The 19,145-nt window shown below is 43.0% G+C and overlaps 1 protein-coding gene across 4 annotated transcripts in view; it reads right to left on the bottom strand.

Annotated features, from left to right (window-relative positions):
• The window catches only part of RNF220 (ring finger protein 220), a 211,820-nt gene that overhangs the window by 34,179 nt on the left and 158,496 nt on the right, over positions 1–19,145 (bottom strand). For 3 of the 4 annotated variants that reach the window (XM_062497111.1, XM_062497112.1, XM_062497115.1), the window contains 2 exons: positions 11,785–11,906; positions 10,666–10,798 (listed from right to left, as the gene is read on the bottom strand). In XM_062497111.1, the coding sequence (XP_062353095.1) occupies positions 10,666–10,798; positions 11,785–11,906 (255 nt within the window). The remainder of the gene's footprint in view (positions 1–10,665; positions 10,799–11,784; positions 11,907–19,145) is intronic. The other variant, XM_062497113.1, reaches the window with a different exon arrangement.

Below are 19,145 nucleotides of genomic sequence, written 5' to 3'. Positions count from 1 at the left end.
GACCACTGTAGACCCCAAATGATCCCAGCCTAATTTAATGAGCATAGGCAGGAAAACACAGACCTACTGTGCCCTCACCTCTGCTCCTCAACTCCTAGCTAGGCAGATCAGTTTTGGTGACCAGCTGTTCTGTATACATTTGATTATATGTTTATATTTAATTATCACCCAAAGAAAACCAGAGAAGAAAACTAAGATGTCAGTATTATTATTTGCACCACAACTGTGAATGCAGCTACTAGATACTGCTCAGGCAGAGGATCAAACTCATCTGGATGACGAACACTTCTGCAGTTTGGTCCCCAAGGAATGGGAGTGTGTGTGTGTAATCTATACTGGAACTATTCTATAAATCCCAAGTTTTGTGCAAATTCCATAAATGGGTCTAAACGCAAATCCATCTCACAGGCGTAGAGCTCTACTGAGGCCTATTTTGGCTGGGAAGAGGCATTCATTCTGTTTGCAGGTAGTATGCATGTGCTCAGGAAAGAAGAAAAGCCTCCCATAAATCTCCAGAACTGCAGCCTTTGCTAATTACACTCCTTGCAGTGACCCCCTTCTGCACAACCTCCCTTTCCAGCATATTCACTCTATTTTCTTATCACAATGTCACTCATTGGCTTCTTGGAGAGTAAAAACAATGAAGCAATAAAAGTAGTTTATGCAGACTCACGGCCAGGCCTCACATACTTCCAAGAATGGCTCTAAACTGGGTTTATTTCATCAGCTGCTGAAGTATCCCAAACTAGTACTAAGAGGACAAGGTGGCACGGATGCCATTTTATTTTAAGAGACATCTGGGAAGACACAGAAAGCCACTAAAAATTCTTGAAAATGAGAGGAAGGCAAAGGTGAGGCCATGTTGAACACAGGTCTTTCCACAGACCCTTAATGCCTCCCCAGCCTTATTTTTCAACAGTGAAATTGTTCCCCCACTTTTTCCTAGCACCAACAGGGATAGAATAGTTCTGGTGATGTTCACAGCCTGTTGCAGGAAAAAAAAAAAAAAAAAAAGACATTTAGAAGCCAAGAAAAGCAGCTTAAAAAACAAGGGTTTTATTTCTCTGGAGCCAGACCCATTTAAAGCTAAAGGGTGATTTACCTGGAAAACTGACACCCAACTGTGTTGTTTCAGCACACACCTGAAACAGCAGATGCATCCATCTGATGCTGTCTATTAGCTCCCTCAGAGGCACAAATGGGCTGTCAGAGACCTGACTGCTTACCAGTGTGGATGCTTACAGTGATCTTTGCTAACAGATCACAGAAACAGCTGCCTTTAAGGAAAGGGGCCATATAATTTTATGACCATTACCATAATTTTGCAGCAGCATGCTGAACAAAGGGCAGGCAAGCACTGCTGTACGGGGTAAGAGCCAGCTGCTGTAAGGCTCACAAAGAGGCTTCCCCACCCCTTGCAGCATTGAGGAGTATTTCAGAGGTGTGTTTTATGCCTCCTGTAACCCATCAGGTAAAGACTATGGCTGCAGAGGGGAAAACACACTCGGACCGAACCCAAGTTCTGATCTGGTTTGGCAATTCATGGCTGCCTCCTAGAGCCTCGTGCTGATGTGATACACGAGGTTGTTCTCACCTTCTTGTATCTCAAAGGCTGCACTTCAAAACCTGGAGCTGAAGTGCAAAAGCAGCAGCAACAGCTGTGGACTTTGCAGCTACAGCTTGTTTTCCACAGTTAGGGAAAGGTGGATCTGAAAGCTTTTGTTCCCCTGGGGAGAGGGTGAAAACAAACAAAAAAAGGAAGAAGGAGAATTAAAGTAATCTTGAATCACTAAGCAGATTCACATCACTGGATCAATAAGCACCACTGACAGGGATCACAGGAATGTCGCAACTTTGCCAATAAAAAAGCAGCACAGCAGAGCTCGGAGGATGACTTTTCTAAGGCAGCCGAGCATGAAGCAGCAAGGCTGGTGAACAGCTGAATGTGACACCCTGGCTTACAGTGGGCTGCTGCCAGTAGCAGGGCTCAATGCAGTTTGCTTTAAATAATGATGAGCACAGAGATTGTATTCATGGGGGAAAGGCAACCAAGGACTGGAAAAACCAAGAGCTAAATTTCATAGGCCAAACACATGTGGTCTTCCTCCCAAACTAATTCTTTTCTAGGCTAGAAAGAAGAAAGAAAAATCAGTGCTAATTTAATCAATTGATCAGTCTATCGATTGCAAAACTGGAGCTGCTAGTTAGCCATGTGCTGTAATGCCCTCAACTCTGAAACCACAAAACACACCATTGATTTCTTCACTTCCAGCTCCAAAACAAGAAATAAAACCAGGCTTTCATGAAAAAGCAACTTCCTCATTCAGGGAGAAGATGCAAGCAAAGAAGAGAGGCCAGGAAACAGGGACAGTGCATCTTACGAGGTTCAAACTGAAATTAGTTACAGATGCAGTCACAGTGTCTTGTGTAAACTCCATCGATTGGGTGGCTGACAGTCTTGGGAGCCTCCATAGTAGGACAATCAATCCGGCTGCAGTGTCACCTGCCACTTTGCTGAACAGTTGACAATGCAATTATCCAGTGTGGAGGCAGGGAGTTGGCGCGTGTCAAACGCAGTTAGCCACTTTCCGGGCACTACTCGATAATGCGTTTCACCGCCGCGTGTAGGAGACGACACGCAGAGACAGGAGCTGTTTAGAGCCATTGAGACCTGTGCTCTCTTTTTTTTTAGAAACATCTCACTGCCCCGACTTAACAACTGTATTCTAAAATGCTATTAAAATCACGTCAATCAACTACTGTGCGCTTAAAGCTCAAGTTTGACCTGAGCGTCCGAGAAGTAGGTTGCAGTTCTAGCACAACTGCAGACCTTGAGGGGAAAAAAAAAAAAGAAAAACTTATCAGATTACTATCTTAAATTTTCAAAACCACAGCTAAGAGACCAGTAGAAAACTGGATTATAGAGCAACTAGTGTCTGAGATCTGCAAAACCTGAAGTTTAAAGAAACCGTCAACCGAAACCCATCTACTTCAAAAAACTGAGTAGTTTCAGGTGCTCTACCTGCTCCCTTACTCCCCCTGCTAATTTTCATGGTGTTACAACTGCATTTTCTGTTTTCTGCCTTTTCCCCTCCTTCCTCTAGGAAGGAGTTGACAGACATCCCTTTTCATCCCCCAACTAGCATATATAATACTGTAAAACAGAGAGAATTCCACTTCTTCACGCAGAAAATCTTTTCCTGGTTAGAGTGGATGGGGGTGTTACATAAATCAACCACCAAGATTTAGCTGATTGTGCTCCTTTCAGCTAATGCATTATAGCAGTTTGAAAAAAAAAAATAGATTCTTATATTTTTGTATGCATTCAAGTTAACAAAAAAGTAAAATCAGCAATGAGAAATTTTAGTGGCTATCCTCACCAATTAATTTTTTCCAGTTAAAATGATTTTTACTTTGCTAAGTTCAATTGATTAGTTTGTGTTCCAAAATGAACAAAATGGTATTCCTTGAAGAATTATGTGAACTTCAAACACACATGACATTGGGCATCAATTATGTGGCAGGTCATTGCTGGCTTTTGTATGTAAGGTAAGAGGTTTTTTCTTCTAAAATCACATACTATTCTAATCTGTTTTTCTGGCTCACTGGAGCCAACTTACAGTATTAATATACAGGACAATACTTAGGAGATATTAACTACAGAATCCTTCAAATTCTAGATGCAGACACAAATTACAGAGAAAGAATCAGGCGCAGCCCATGTGATTACTGTATCTAACACGATGCAAACACACTTTGTTAGCATTGTTAGGTCAAGTATTACCTTATGGGCAAGTACTTGCTCTCAAAGAGGAGAGGTGCAAACATTAAGAAGTGGTTGGGCTACTCCATCAGACCAGTCCAAATTATTATGCTTCTACAATGGAGGGATTACCAGGATCACCACTTTTACATGAGCGGGGAGGTAAGGGATACAAGTGCTATGGGCCTCAGGAGCCCTCCATAAGGGACACAAAGACTAAGTACTTGAGAAACATGAAATTTATACAACTTGCCCACTTGGAAGCTTACAGCAGGTAGAAGTGACCAGCAGAAGGTAGCAACCCACAAATAGGAAGGCTAAAATTCAAGGACTGAGAGGCTGGGAAAGATCCTCAGATATACAGACACATTTTAGAGAGAGAGGCTGACACTGGAAACATGGCAGAGAAATGCATTGAATTGAGTTCTTGCTAAATGTGAGGAACTTTAAGAATTTAATTTCTGTAAAGATTCCCTGTACTCTTACCACAGACTGCTCTTGTATCCAAGCTGAAGTTTGCTTTTGCATGCGAAAGTAAAATGAATGAATTCTGGCTCATCTACACAGCAGTAGCAAAGATGATTCTAGTTACTAGACCACTCTTCTATAAGGCCAAAATATGCCAGTGACATCTTCCATTTCCCATATAGTCTCCTAAGAGAAGTCACACGTTTACTGTTCAGCTCAAATGCTTTTGCTGCATTTAAATAGATCGGCTTATGCCCTCTTACCAGTATAACCTTAAATACAGCCTGAATCTCCTGACATGGAACAAAAGGAAGTCTCCTTGCCTCTTGAAGTTTTCCTGTATATCTCATTATCTTTTATCTGAAAAAGAGGACATAGCTGTCTACTAGGTGAGGTTCTAGAGCAAGACTTCTAAGGTTTGTCACCAGCTCTGCTACTATCTTTGTAACACTAGAGAAGATGTTTCTCCATGCTTCAGTTTCCACACACATGTCAAACACAGATTTTAAGCGTTCTGTTGTAGAGTTCCATTTTCATGAAATTGCACTGAGAAGCACAAGAAAGTTTTCCTTCTCTATTTTGAGCTTTCTGCCAGGTAGTTTCCAGACCCAAAAAGTCACTGTAATCACAAAAACCTGTTGTTGAGGTAGGAGAACTAAAAAAGTATCTATTTAGATTCTGAGGCCTCACACATGAAAGAATGATTCTAATGCTTCATGGATTTGGAAGGAGAACAAACTGGAGGAGCATGCAGCTACTGCCCCAATGCTCTGTCCAGGACAACTAACCCATACTGGACAAAGGCTGGCCTACAACATTTGCTGCTCAAACTGAAACGCATCTTGATTCTGTGTCGATAGAAAGCTGGTAATGGAAGGACTGCAGCCATTTGCTAGAAACTTTTAAACATTTTAACACAGTTATGCTTTCTAGGCAGCTGTCCTAACTATACATGTACAATTGTAAATGTACACAACATGAGATCCAATGCAAATGGACACCCAAGATAACTGCAGTTTGTTACAGCTTATAAAGGCTTCTCCAAGTCCCTCTATGCATACACTTAGTTCTGCTGTTATTTTCCCTTGGTAAGACATTAGCAAATAGATCCAAGCCCTTTGCTAGCTTGGGAGAAGGGCAGCATGGAGAAATAAAAAGAAATACCAGAAAAAAAAGGAGAAACTTCAGAGTTAAGTAATCCTTCTTCAAGAGTATCGCAATCTATCAGACAGATCCTTGTCATGTTGATCTTTCTTAGAAAGTATCCTTCCCTGAAAATGCCCTGCTTGCCATTTTAACATTTTCAAAGTCTTTCTCTCTTCTGTGTTATTTTTGACACAACTGATGTGCTAAAGCAAAAGAAACTGAGAAAAGCAGTGGTGACGAGCTTGCTACTGCACCTAGAGGAAGGCTTTTGGGTGGGGGAGCTGGAGGGGAGAAGAGGAGGACGGGGCGGGTGGAGAGAACTTAGGTACAATTCCTCAATTCTTTCATATCTGAAGAGGACAGCAATCTCTGTTCTATCAGACCGCACGGTTCGTGCTTTAAACGGTACTTGCTGCCAGCTTGCTTTCCCTGTCTCTCTCCCTTTGAAGCAGACTGGACAGCTTCCTCAAGCTGGCGTTATCACTCCCTCTAACCACTCTTGGCAGGCAATCTAATTCCCCCTGAAAAGGTCACCGCCATTTTAACTGCCTTTCAATCACATTAAGCACGCTGCCGCTCGTGCTCAGAGCACTGCGCCCGCAGCTCTGCTGACTGAGGTGCGATCGATAAACTGACATCCCGCCCAACACCCAGCTCCCCAACCCTGCTCTCCTCCATCCCCTCTCCTGGGCAAGCTGCCTCCCAGAACACACGGAAAGAGAGCGAGTGACAAAATCCTCTCCTCAAATCTGAGGCAGCAGAAGGGAGCCGCTAACCTGGCATTTACTAATCTTTGTCCCATCTGTTAAGAAACAGAAGGGTGCAAGCATCCCCCCACCCCCCCGCCTTCCCTAGACCTACAGAGGCAGCAACTTCACAGGACAGTTTGCTTAGGCACCAGTCCAGACACCTTTGAAGCTCCGTTACAAAGAACAAGCCTCCCTCAAGCTTCCCTCAATGCAATCATTACCGTTATCTCTCCCCCTGAGCTGCTTTTTTTTTTGCAGTTACCAGTTATGTGTTCCACCCATCGATCCCTGTGTAAGACACTGTTTTAAGTCCTCTTGCCTTTTGACTGTGCTAAGCCGTTTAAGAGATGACAGCAGCTTCTATCAGTGTGAAGCTGATGTGATTCTTTTCAGATAAAGCACTTTTTTTCCACTTCCCCCTCTCCCTTTCCTTCTTTCAAGTAAGAAACATACACACAAAAAGAGACACTGAATCTTTCAAAGAAAAAAAACCCTTTTGAACTTCCCCCAGGAATTCTTTAAAAGGATAACCTTACAGTGTAAACACTGAGGGTAACGTGCATCCATTCCAGACTAGAATAGAAGAATTCCTACAAATATGTTGAGCATTAAAAAAAAACCAACAAACCCCACATCAGAGAGGAAGCCACTTGACGCTTTCACTTGCGAAGCCTTGTTGGCATCCTAAACACAGAAACTCATTAAAGATGGCATGAAATAATCCTGTGCAACAAAGAGCTTCAGAGCGATGATTCAGAGACATAGGGAGAGATAGTTACTGAATGTTCAGGTATTTCAAGAGAAATTTTAGTCTTGTGGCACGATACTGCAGCAGGGGAATATTTGATTATTTTATCTATACAGTTTTACACTTTGAAGTACAAGCTTAATTTAAACTGAATTTGGTATTTCATGCTGGTATTCTTCTGCACCTACTCCCAAACAGAACCACAATTCTCCTACAAACCCCTACTTCAAGCAGGACCTCTGCTGAAATAAAGTTGTTCCAAACACTATATAATTGCCAATAATCTTCATTTACACCCTGCATCCTTCCAGTTTTAGAAAGCAAACTGAATTATGGCAAATGATGCTTTAAGAAGCCAGGAGGACAGTTAGAAGTGCTAAACATTTCCTAAGAGAAATCCTTCACCAAACCCAGCAGCTCCAGAGACAACATACGGATCCCTGCGCTTCTCAGGTCATGCTCCTACTTGCTGCCACAGCTTGTTCTTTCCACCTGCTGCCTCAGGTATGCCAAGCTCTGGTAGCCAAGCAGGTATGCTTTGGCTCTGCTGCACTAGACCTGACTGGGCACTTGCAGCTGTAACACCAACAGAGAAGACAAAGAATTTCCAGCTTCTAAGACAGCCCCTCAGGTTGGAAGAGCAAGTTTTCCCAGAAAATGCTTTGGAAGCAGAAAAGTGTCATCCCAGGAACTGTACAAGTGAGAGTTTCAGCCTGTGGTTGCTTCTATGTTTTAAACATCTTCCAGAAAATCCAAACAAGGCTGTTCATTTCCCTGACATTTCCGTTTTTAAGAAAAAAACCCCCAAATCTCTCAACCCTACTCCAATTGAGAACCTGTCAGGATTTTCTATATAATTGGCAAAGAATTTTCCTCATATTGAGAGTGATATGAACCTTGTCCCCTAACCAAAAAATGATAAAAATACGCCAGGATCTGTGTTAAGTTTGAGACACTGCTGTAATGCTGCTCAATGGACCTACATGCAACACACACTGGACACAGTGTCCTGCTCCCCCTTCACCCAGCTGTGACATCTCCTCAAAGCAACACACCATTAAAACCGAAATTAATGAGACACATGACCATCTATTTTCCCCTCCAGTTTTATGTATTTCCCCATGTCATCTCTTTAGACGTTGGTGACATCCCTGTAGCCTGGCAAAGGCTGTCTGGCATTATAAAAGACATTTGATTTCCACATCACTGCTACTTCTCAGCAAAGGGAACAGAGCCAAATGCAAAGCCTCAGGTGACAGGGGTTAACGAGGGCATTGCCAGCTCCAGACAAAGCAGTTTTAAGCATTAGAAAGCATCTACAAAACGTGCTGTGCTTCAGGGCTGTAAATTAAGAATTCTGTCTAGCAAGAGCCAACACTGGCAGCTAAAGAAGAAAGACAGTCACCTTAAGGTTACCTGAGAGTGCACATAGCAGTCCTGAGTGATGGAGACCCTTGAATGCAGCAGTCAGAGACAATAGGAGAACCACAAAAGAAAGCATGAAGAAGTGTAACTTAATTAAAAATAAATGCAATCAGCCAGCTGTAGGAGATCACTCCAGCTTTGCTTTGGCTTTCCAAGTTTTACCACTTCTTGCACAAAGTCGTTAGGTACCCCGTACATATTGTCTGGTTATCTCAAAATACTGAAGCATGGCAGCTGTTGAATCTAGCTAGCAGCAGAGTTGTGCTCCAGAGGAGGAAGGCCAGGTGCTAGACACCCGCCAGCTGCTCAGGCATCAGGAGTCCTTTCTTCAGTAGTGGTTCTGCCACAAAACACTGCACAGGGAGGATGTTTCTCACTACAAATACTACAGGGAGTTTCCTGTGCCTGTGAGCTGGTCTACAGATACCTTTCATCCAGCACCACCAAGGGAGGAAGCCTCACCCAAAAGCCTTGTCAGCAGGGCGATTATGGAGGGTTTTAGAACTGCATGTAGTTGTATTCTGCTTTTCTCCTGCATTTCCAATCTTTTCCTGGATCTGTCCACATAATTCCTGAAGGGGTAACGAAGGTCTCCAAAAGGAAAGAAGAGACAGACCCCACACTTCCTGACAGGCAATGGCATCCCTTGAGTATGAATGAACTTGTGTGTAGCTATCTGGAAGAAGTTACAGCACTGACTGGTGCTAGAATCTGTAACTTCTGGTGGAGGAAAGCAGGTGATCAGCATAGTGACAAGTAACACATTGGAGAATTCCTCAAAATAATGAGGAAAATGCAACAAAGAGCAAGCACTTTATATTTACCCAGCCACATAAATTACACCCATTTTGTCCACCTGAAGCTTCATTTGAAAGAGGGTCTCCACATGACCAAGGCAATGTGGAAGGTTCAGATCACGTTTCAGTGAGTTAACTCAAAAACAACTGGGAACATTTACCAAGAGAAGACAGCATGATGACCACACCAAAGGAAGTGAAGATCATGCTCTGTTCAAACACAGGTGTTTGCTGGGGGTGAAGGAAGAAACCACTCATGCACAAAAAAGGGGAAGAAATGAACTGAACAGCTTTTTCTAACCAGGACTAGCAGTGATGACAACAGAGGCACACAGACATCCCATGCTTCCCTGCTACAGATTGTAGTGTCTGTGCTACATAAACACAGTCTAAGATCCTGCACGGTCTCATCAGGCCTCTACACTGACTCATGCACAGACACAATTCCCCATGCAATCACAAAAAAGTTAGGCTACTGACACAGGATGTAATAGCATGAGCTTCACTGGGGGTCCTTTAAAGCCCAAAGAAACTGCTCCTGATCATCTGCTCTGCTATAACCCAGCTACAATTTAATTTCAGAGGAAAACAAGAGCAGATCAGGAGTGCCTGGTTTTAGCTGAGCACATGGCTGGCTTTTAAGTGCAACTCCCTTACACAGCAGCCTTTCCCCTTGAGATATTTTAAATTAAAATCCAAGTTGATATAGGAAGAGATCGCACCCCATCCTCTTTATTGAACGAAAGGAGCCAGCATTCCTCCTCTCATTAAGCATGCGCTACGTGGATTGCTTGCGAGAAACTCTCATGAGTGCCTGAGGTTCATGCCAACAAACAGTTTAGTAAATCCTCCTCTTTGAGGCCAAAGGGCTGAATGTAAGAAAGGGGCCTGGTTTCTAGCTAAAATTACATTCACCAATAAAGCTCACGAGAGGTCAAATTTTGCCATAACTCACTCTCTCCTCAGTAACTGATTTCCCCGTCACTGGGGAAGGAGCAAAAGAAGGAGGAAAAATAAAATGTGTTTGTCTGAGAGCCCTAAGGGCTTGCAGTGCTGGAGGTGCAGAGCAGGTTCCTGGATTCTCATTTATCAACCTTAAAAGGGATGGAGTGATAAATGCACAACTGGTCCTTTAATATTTTATGCAGGTGCTAAAGCGACTTAGCTGTCACCTCCAATACATCACCAGAGGCTGATACACCAGCTTTCGTCACTCCAGGCTGGGAATTTTTACAATTTAATTTCTATTTCCCTCTCTTCACATATTTCCATATATTTCTTATTATGTGTGAGATATAAAACATTATTTTCCCCATATGATCTACCCATTCCCTCTTCAGCCACATTCCTTGAGAAAGAAATAGCCCCATGCTTTGTTCAAGATTTGCACAAATTTTGACCCTCACCATTCAAGAGAGACAAAAAACTGAAATAGCTTTACATTCCGGCAAAGGCTGATGATTCTGCCTTTTGTGGAAGGAAAATTCCCCTGTCCCTCCCTTTAAAGATAGGTAATGATCAACTTCCACAGCAGAATGATTTACAAGTGCCCCCAAAACACTGGCGCACCTCGAAATCCTCCCTCCAGCAGAGTAGTAGCCCGTATCCTCTTCTGTCCGCACCACTCGTACTCTTCGAAGCGGTTGCCGTTCTCGTTCTCAATGTCCACAGAGTCATCCTCAGTCATGCATGAACCTTCTCTCTGCATGGGGTAAAGCAGGGACAGAGTGTTGAGATGCACAACATGGCTCTTTGGGGTTTATAACCAGAAAAGCTGGACTGCTCCCAGGACAGCTAAGTACAGAGCATACAGCAGCCTTTATTCCTATCCCTGCTCCTACTAACCTAAGAAGTACATAGGTACTGGAAGAAGTTGACAATATAAGATAAAAACAAGTTGCTAGTTTCATAATTTTTACGCAAGGAAATTTAAGGTCTGGTCCCTACAATAATGCCGGTATTCATTTCAACATGCATACCCCTGCCTTGCATACAAAATTCCTCTGTCATGGAGGAACATGATACCACAGATTCCTTGACCCCTAGCAGAAGTGTTCTCCTGTATAGTTTTGGGGCACATCGATCCAAATGCACCTCTCTTAATACTATGTACCTTTTGAGGCAACAAGTCCTCTATTGAAAGTTTTATGCTGAGAAACATGAACAAAAAACTCTATGACAAAACTCTCTCCCTCCCTCAGGGCCTGTTTCTTCTTCCTTGCTGTCTTTGGGATGAAAAGCAAGAGAATGGTTCTGCTTAAATGCACTTCCCTGGAGTAAGATGGTCAGGCAGCCTTTACAAATCCCAGTCTGACACAAAAGAACCCAACAATAATTCTAATGTTGTCAAAGGCACAGATCAGAATGAACTGCTCTTCCTGTGCTACACAGCCTGTAGCCTGAAGTCCTACAAAAGGTTCATAAGCTTCAATAGCTCCACCTTCAAAATCTACAAATCTTCTGTAACAGCAGAAGGGTGCATGAAGTAAAGTTACTAATGCAACATAACAGAAAAATCCAGAAGAATCCATCTTCTCAGACACAGAAGTGACTATAGATCTTAGGGAGACAATTAGCATTGCCTGCAAGCTCAGCAATGTTAGTTTTTGCCCCACATTAGGTCAATTGCAGACAGAGCTGGGAGTAGGGAGAAGGGAATGGCAGCTGGTGATCCTGCTGCGCCTCTACCTTTGCAAGGCATTGTTCCACATGCCTACTCATCTCCTCCTCGGATCCTGACAGAGGTCGGCTGCAGAGGGGACATACCTGCCCTTCGTCTTGCTTCCTCCGTTTCATTTTTCCAATCCGAGCTGCATGGAAAAACCAGGAAAAGAAAACAAACAAAAAAGGAAGACATGTCAAGTTTGTAGATCCCGTCTTTATTTGCTCAGCTCCAAATAATAAACCCTTGGCAGAAATGGTAAGATTTCACACCAGAAAATCCCACTGTAACTCCCTGTTCTGACCTCTATGAACAGTACAGAGACTGTTACTTGGCACTTTTCAGAGGAAATCTATAACCTGCAGCTGAGCGCTCCGATTCCACAGAGGCAGATATTCACAATTTAACAACTAGGAGAAGGAATATCTGCTGCACATCCCCTGGTAAGTTATTAGAATGGTTAAAATCTTTCCCTTGGAAACCTGAAATTGCTTTCAAAGTTGAATGATCAAGCCACTGAACCCTGTTTTGCATTTTACCTTCTAAGTCTGAGGCCCTTCCATTAACACATCTATTCCCCCTACAAGAACTTGCTTAAAATGTAGAAGGATGATGTAGCACCTGATAGCCTTGGACAAGGTATTTAACAATCACTTCCAGGACCACAGAGCCACCTGTACACCCTGAAAAACTCCTCAGACCACCATAAAAAAGTGAGAGCACCATCTTGGTAGCAGGTAATATTTACGGAAAGGAAAGATATTTGCTGTGAAAAAACAAAGGACCTGAGCTAGATAGCTTCTGTCTCTCTATTGTTTTTATTTCATGAGAACTAGGGGCTACACTGCCTTCTTGAGAGCATGCTCTGGGAAACAAACACACTGGGAATCACGATGATTAGAAAAAGCAGCTAAGGTAGCCTGTTGCTTAATCCAATAGCTGGTTAATTTGAGCCATCGTTTAATGTGATCAAAACATCTGGAACCAAATCATTTGCATTAAAAAGAACTTCTGTCTTTTATTATGATAGCTTTAGGCAGGTATTACTGAATAACTCAATCACTGGCTGCAGGAAAGTCACTGTTTAATTAATAAGGAAGGTCAAAATTCTGAATGAGAGACAAGAAAAAGCCCAAGGAAACCCCATGTGATAATGAGAGATGACACCACCAAAAAGCTGCGTTAGCCAGAAATCGTTACTGACATTGTGAGCACTGCAGCATGCTCTGAAAGCCTTCATGCCTGAACACGGTGGGATCAACAGCTCCCTGCAGCCAACGAGTCAGAGAAAGCTTCTGGAATGCCAGGATGAGAAGGACCAGTGTACAGGAAAGTGTCTATCAATTGTTTTCTCAAGTGCATCAGTTTAGAGCACACACCATCAAGTGAATTATAAAGTTTCAGCTGACTTCAGTACAGACCAGAAAAGCCTCCTTCAAGCCTTTCTTGTTGGCTTCCCTGGATTCAGGACTCTCTGAGTTAGGATATACTTTCCCACAATCTGGAATTAGAAGTATTCATCATCCCCTATACTTTCTCATGCTCCAGCACTGAGAAAGCTTCAAATTATCCAGTGGGCACTGTATCTCCTCATTGAAATATACATGTGTGAAAACTCCCTGGAAAATACATCTCCACTCCTCACATCCTGGAAAGGATTCTGTAAACGTGACATTTCTAGAACAAGAGACAGCAACTTGAGAACAAAACAAGACTGTTTTTGGTATCTGGCACTTTGAACAGCACAGACTCTCAACACACATACCTTTCACAGTTTATCTAAATCTTATTTGCTGAAGCTCCACAACCCTCTCTTGTGCTGGGTATACCACACTGACAGCTCCACAACTCTCTCTTTTAGGCAGAGTTAAGCCACGCTCTTTCTGGCTTGTACTTTAGTGCCCAAGAGATTTCTGAAGTTCTGGTTTACTGCATACCTATATCCTTCAGCATGGCTCTTTCATGTAAGTTTAGGATGCTCTTTCCTTGCCTCACTAGCTCTGTAGAGCCAGCAAAAAATATGGACGGAGGCTAGAATCAGACACAACTTAAGCATTCCTCAGCAAACACCCATCTGGAAAGAAGCACAGAAACAAAGCCTTCTCTATCCTGATCGCAGACACGAATTTCTCTCACATCATCATGTTTTTAACAGGGAAATGCAGGGAAAGAGCAGTTTAATTATTCTGGTAGGACTCCCCATGGCCAGACAATTCAGTTAAAGCAGTCTGCCTGGTGAATTTATTAGTATTTTAGGGTTGTTTTTACTGCCATCCTCCAGTCCATGCACTGTAGCAGTGACAAAAGGAAGACAACTTACTTTGGGTCTTCTACTGATAAATTCTTGGGACCATTCTGCCAACACAAGAACCTGATCTGCTGCTGAAATGTTAGTGCAGAGCTGGGAAGAGAACCTCACTCTGCCCCAGCTCTACACCAGACCCCTTATCTTGGCTCATTTAGCTCTGCAGAGAAGCAGCCCTTTGAGTCACAGTGCCACAGGTGGAAAAGCCACTGGAGGAAAGAGGTGTTGAAAACAAATCCCCCTGCTGTTTTCATTCTCTGGTCATTAGCAGCGGCAGTGTCGTGCCCACGGAGGCCAAGGGTGCCCCTGGTGACAGGAGGAATGGAAAGGGAGCAGCCTGGAAAGCACATCCGAGCGGCGCTGCCCCGCCCGACCCACGCAGCCCGGCCATCACTTCCAATCAGTGCGGCAGGGACAGAGCGGCCCCAAAGGCAGGGGCTGATTGTGGCGCTGTCCCGAAGGGGAGCAGCTCAAAAGAACACGCAAGTGAGACCACGGGATTGCTAATTAGTGTTGATAGATGCGATCATTTCTAATTAGCTCACTAATCCCTCTCCCCCTCACTCCTGTCGAAGGACCATGGAGAAGAGACCAAAAAAAAAAAAAAAAAAAAAAAAAAAAGTCATTCCCTCCCGTAGTTCAGGAAGATAAAAATGCAGCCAGTTGAGAACTGGATGTAAAAAGAGGACAGAACAGGGAAGGAGTTTTTTGCATAAGCCTGACCCATTCTTACCTCTGACTGAACAAAGACTCAATAGTTATTATTCCAACCTTCTGTCAGGAGGTGAGGAGTTCACCAATTTTTATTAACATTAATAATTACTATTAGGCTATCAGAGGGCTTCCAGCACCTCTGAGGCCTCACTTTTAAAGATGTACATTACCCTACACACGGCTCCTGCTGCAAGTGCATGTTCTTCAGATTATATGAAACCATCAGGCACCCAGGGAGCTTAAAGTCACCACAGGACATGAATGAGAAAGTAGCACACAGAGGTGAGCAAGAACTGCAATCCTCTGCAAGGGGTCTCTGTTATGGTCTCTGACTTAACCTAGGAGCTGTGCTAGCTAAGAGAATTGCTCTTCCCTTCACCAAAATGCAGTTCTTGAATATGGGGCTATGCAAGGTGAAAGCCTGCTTGCACTAGAGGAGCCAAACTGCACTTGACAAGGCCTCTGCTGCTGAGGGCACACTGGTCCCTGCCTTCCCACAGGTGCAGAGACAACGAACCAACCCACCACTGCTGCCTTACTGGCAGAAGAGACCAAGGATTTTTTCGAGCAATGGGCTCTCCTCATCAAGGCTGAACCTTATTAATGCCTAAAGATCATGTTACTCTCTAGTTCAGCCAAACTTCCTGTGAGAAAAGCTAATGGATTTTAGTTTTCACTGGAACTCCCCTCCCCAAGCAAAATTTCACCTTCAGGACAGGGCACTAATTACCTCAGAAGTGCTCTTACACAGCATCTAGCAGCAGACATTGCACCAACCTTTCCTGCAGTATCAAAGGAGATGATTAAGTTACTAGGAATATCTCTTATGGTTTCCTCCACCAGTTTGAGTGGTCCCCTGAGTCCTATGCAGACATCATTAGCAGCTCCTGCAATGGCAGGCCAATCAAATTAAGTGGAAACATTTTTGTCTCCTTTCCAGTGAAAATCATCCATCTTTATTCCTCCCCCACCCACGAGTTACAAAAGCATGGGACGTGGTGGTTCAACAAACTGCATGGTCTGTTTGGAGAGACTGGCTTAGGGTAATCACCAAAACTGCACTCACCTTCTCAGGGAAGCACAAATGGAGCTTTATAAGGACCTACTTCACAACTTACCCGAGAATGCAAACTTTGGAAATAACCCTAAATTTGTGCCAAAGATATTTCAGCAGAAGAGCTAGCACCTGCTCTCTGCAACCTACTAGAGGAGTTCTGAGGAGTGGTTATACCTAATTTTGTTAGTTCTGTCACAAAAAGTTTTTGTGAATGATCCAACTCATCCATTGCATCTGATGGAAGGGAACAATGGCAGTAGTGGCTGAGCACAAAAAGCCATTTCAAGAATAAGCAAAAGCAAGAAAACAGATGGTCAAGAAGGAATCAGTTTCAGACCTTGAACAGATTTGCTGCTCATCTGCTCAAAAAAAGAACATTAATGGCCAGATTCAGAAAAGGGTCTCAGCGCAGCTTTCAGATTTGCATGGCCAAAGTTCCACACAGATGATTTTCAGCAACCTTCAATCTGACACTATTCTGAGGTTGGCACCTACTTAACCTACTGAACCCATGTTCTGATACACTAAGCCAAACTTTGTGCCTCTAATTTTGAATGACTACCTAACCTGCTCTGCACTGCTAAACTCCACAAGCATCAATTTACAGGGTGGCTTAAAGTTTCCAGTTTGGCAACACTGGAAATAAGGCAAATGAAAGAAATGCTTCCTTTATCACACAGGTTCGTCAGGAATCAGCACCTCATACTTCTGGGTTCACAAGGACACAACCTCTGGAAAGTGAGTTTAGCACAGGTGAGAGGTGCAGGATTGACTCACTGAGGCTGACAGGGAAGTTGCGATACAAACACTCAACCAAGAGCCAACAGACAGAACATTAGTCTCTTGCTGCTGAGCTTGAAAATGCACTTACCTTACTTACAGCTCAACTGCAGTCACAGATTTGACTTACAGAATTAAAACTGTGACCAGTCACCAGGTATCTGTGAATCATGTTACTATCAGGACCTCCATGTTGCAGCCAGGCCAACAGCAGCTTACAGAAGGCATTTCCCTCTCTACCTTCCCTTCCCTTAGCTCCTTTTGCACATTCCCAAATGAACATAACAGGATGGAAAACATCAAGGTCCAAACAAGACTGAGTCACAAACAGCCTGGGCAGCCAAGATTAGGGTCAAGGACAATGTGGAAGAAGAACAAACACTGTGAGCCCATTTTATGGGAGGAGTTTCCAGAAGTGCTTCTAGAACTCAGCTCATAAAAGCTTGACAGAAATATGAAGATAAACTGGTTACAAGAATATTTAAAACTACACATAAAACATAATAAAAACAAAATTTAACAGATTTTTTGACAGACCACATTTGCTATATCTTAAGTTTCTGCAGTGTGTCAATGAGAATATGAAACAAAGAGCTACCTGTTTTTGGACAAGTCCTACACAACTTTTATTCATGTAAAATAATAAGGATTAGGAAATTAAAGCTGCATGATTGATTAGAAGGTCATTAAAATATGAGATACAGATAAGAAATAAGAGGGTTTTTTCCAAAAAAGCACTCCAGTGCTCTCCATCTAAAGTGTTACTGCTCAAATTACTCTTCAACAATAAGGTGGCAAAGCTTATGAATACTGCAATTATTTCAGTGCAAACAAATGTGGAGGAAGACCCTAAAAAGCAGGCAGAGTTCATAAGTACAACTGTAAAGACACATGCAGAGAAAGGAGCAGTAGAACCCCCCAACTATTTGGCTGGGTGCAGACTGGACCAGACATCACTACAGGTATGTTCTGTGAACAGCAGTAATCAGTCACAAAAAGCTAAAGTCAGAAGGAACCAGTTCTGATCTAATCTGACCTTTGGGATCCAAAGCACTTCACCTGAATTTCTGTGGCCAGCTCCCTGACATCTAGACCCTTTTCATCTCAGGGTGAAGAAGAGAATGGACAGGAGACACCAGCTTTATTAGGGCAGCATATACATTTGGAATGTCTTTCATTTGGAATATGGCTGTACCACAAAAGGGACATACAAAAAGAGTAAAACATCCAGCAAAAACAATGCAAATGCTGTACAAAACCACTTGTCTTCCTTTAGATGAGCACAGATTCACAAAAGCATCCAACAAGACAGGCCAAGAAGAGTTCCCAAAAGCAGATCACAGCCTACCCAGGTTGTGTTGCAGCCCTGCTTCAGGATGGGGACAAAAGCACAAAGCACTACTGAGCCAGCTCAGCAGAGCATGCTCCCACCAAGAGCCTTGCCTCATACTGAAGGACTCCACAACAACAAAAATTCCACAAGTCTAGTTCAGACTTTTAAAAAATATTTAAAATAAGGTGACTGCACACAGTTGGTCTGAAAAATGTAGAAGGAGAGAGCTTAGCCCTAGCTATCCAACTATGATAAAGGAACAGTTTGACATCCTTGACTCCAGAGACCTTGGTCATACAAAACAAGTCACCACAGAGCAGCACCTCGGTGTATCTGAGCCATCTGAAGTCTCTGTGCCTGCCAGCACTGGCAGCTCTCTGCACTCATCTTCTAGTGCAGAGTGAGCACCTGCCAGCAGTTACCTGTAACTGGTGCAAGGTAACTAATTTCTTTGTTCTGTGACTAAACAGACTTTCTCGAGTTTGCAGTTTTTTGGCCCTCAGGGTTGATATTTAAAAATCCTGAGGCTAGCTCTGAATTTACCTATGTCTAACTTAGAAGCTACTGATCCAGATCTTTGATATCTGCTTAAGAGTACACTAAACATGGAGGGCTTCAAATTCAAGCAAACTGGTTTTGCTATCAGCATACTCTAAACCCTTTTGCTATTTTGTTCAAGTAGATCTTCTAAATAAACTCCAAAAGCACAACATTAGAGGTGTTATTGTGAACTATCATCAGGAAGCTTGAGATTAATGAGACTTGTATTAGCCTGAATAACCAAATTCTGACTGTTACATACTAAAGTAGCTACAAGTAGTAGAAAACCAGAGGGCAAAATAGTGTTACTGTGTACATGGTAAGTTCTGACCTCTGAACTTTGACAAAAAGTTCCAACTTCTTCAGCTCTAATAAAAAAAGTTTCTTTTCAGCTTTCCTTTCCAATTTCAAAGCAGAGAGATGGGTTTCCTTTCTATGAAACAAAGCGAGGTCTGATTTGTTTTTGTTTTTTTTTTTTAACACCAGGCTGCTGTCCACTAGAAATAGTTGCTTACTTGTTGGGAGCACCCACAGGTACAAGAATAAAAGTACCACACCAGCATCTGTGGATTTGAGAGAAAAAAAAACAACCCAAACAAAACAAACCATGACGTCAGATGACACTCAGGCTTCCTAAAAAGTTTACTGCAAGATTCAG

The sequence above is a fragment of the Cinclus cinclus genome, chromosome 8 (assembly GCF_963662255.1).
Source record: "Cinclus cinclus chromosome 8, bCinCin1.1, whole genome shotgun sequence".
Lineage (NCBI taxonomy): Eukaryota > Metazoa > Chordata > Aves > Passeriformes > Cinclidae > Cinclus > Cinclus cinclus.
Note: the sequence above shows the minus strand (reverse complement) of the source record. Positions and strands in the feature narration are given on the sequence as shown.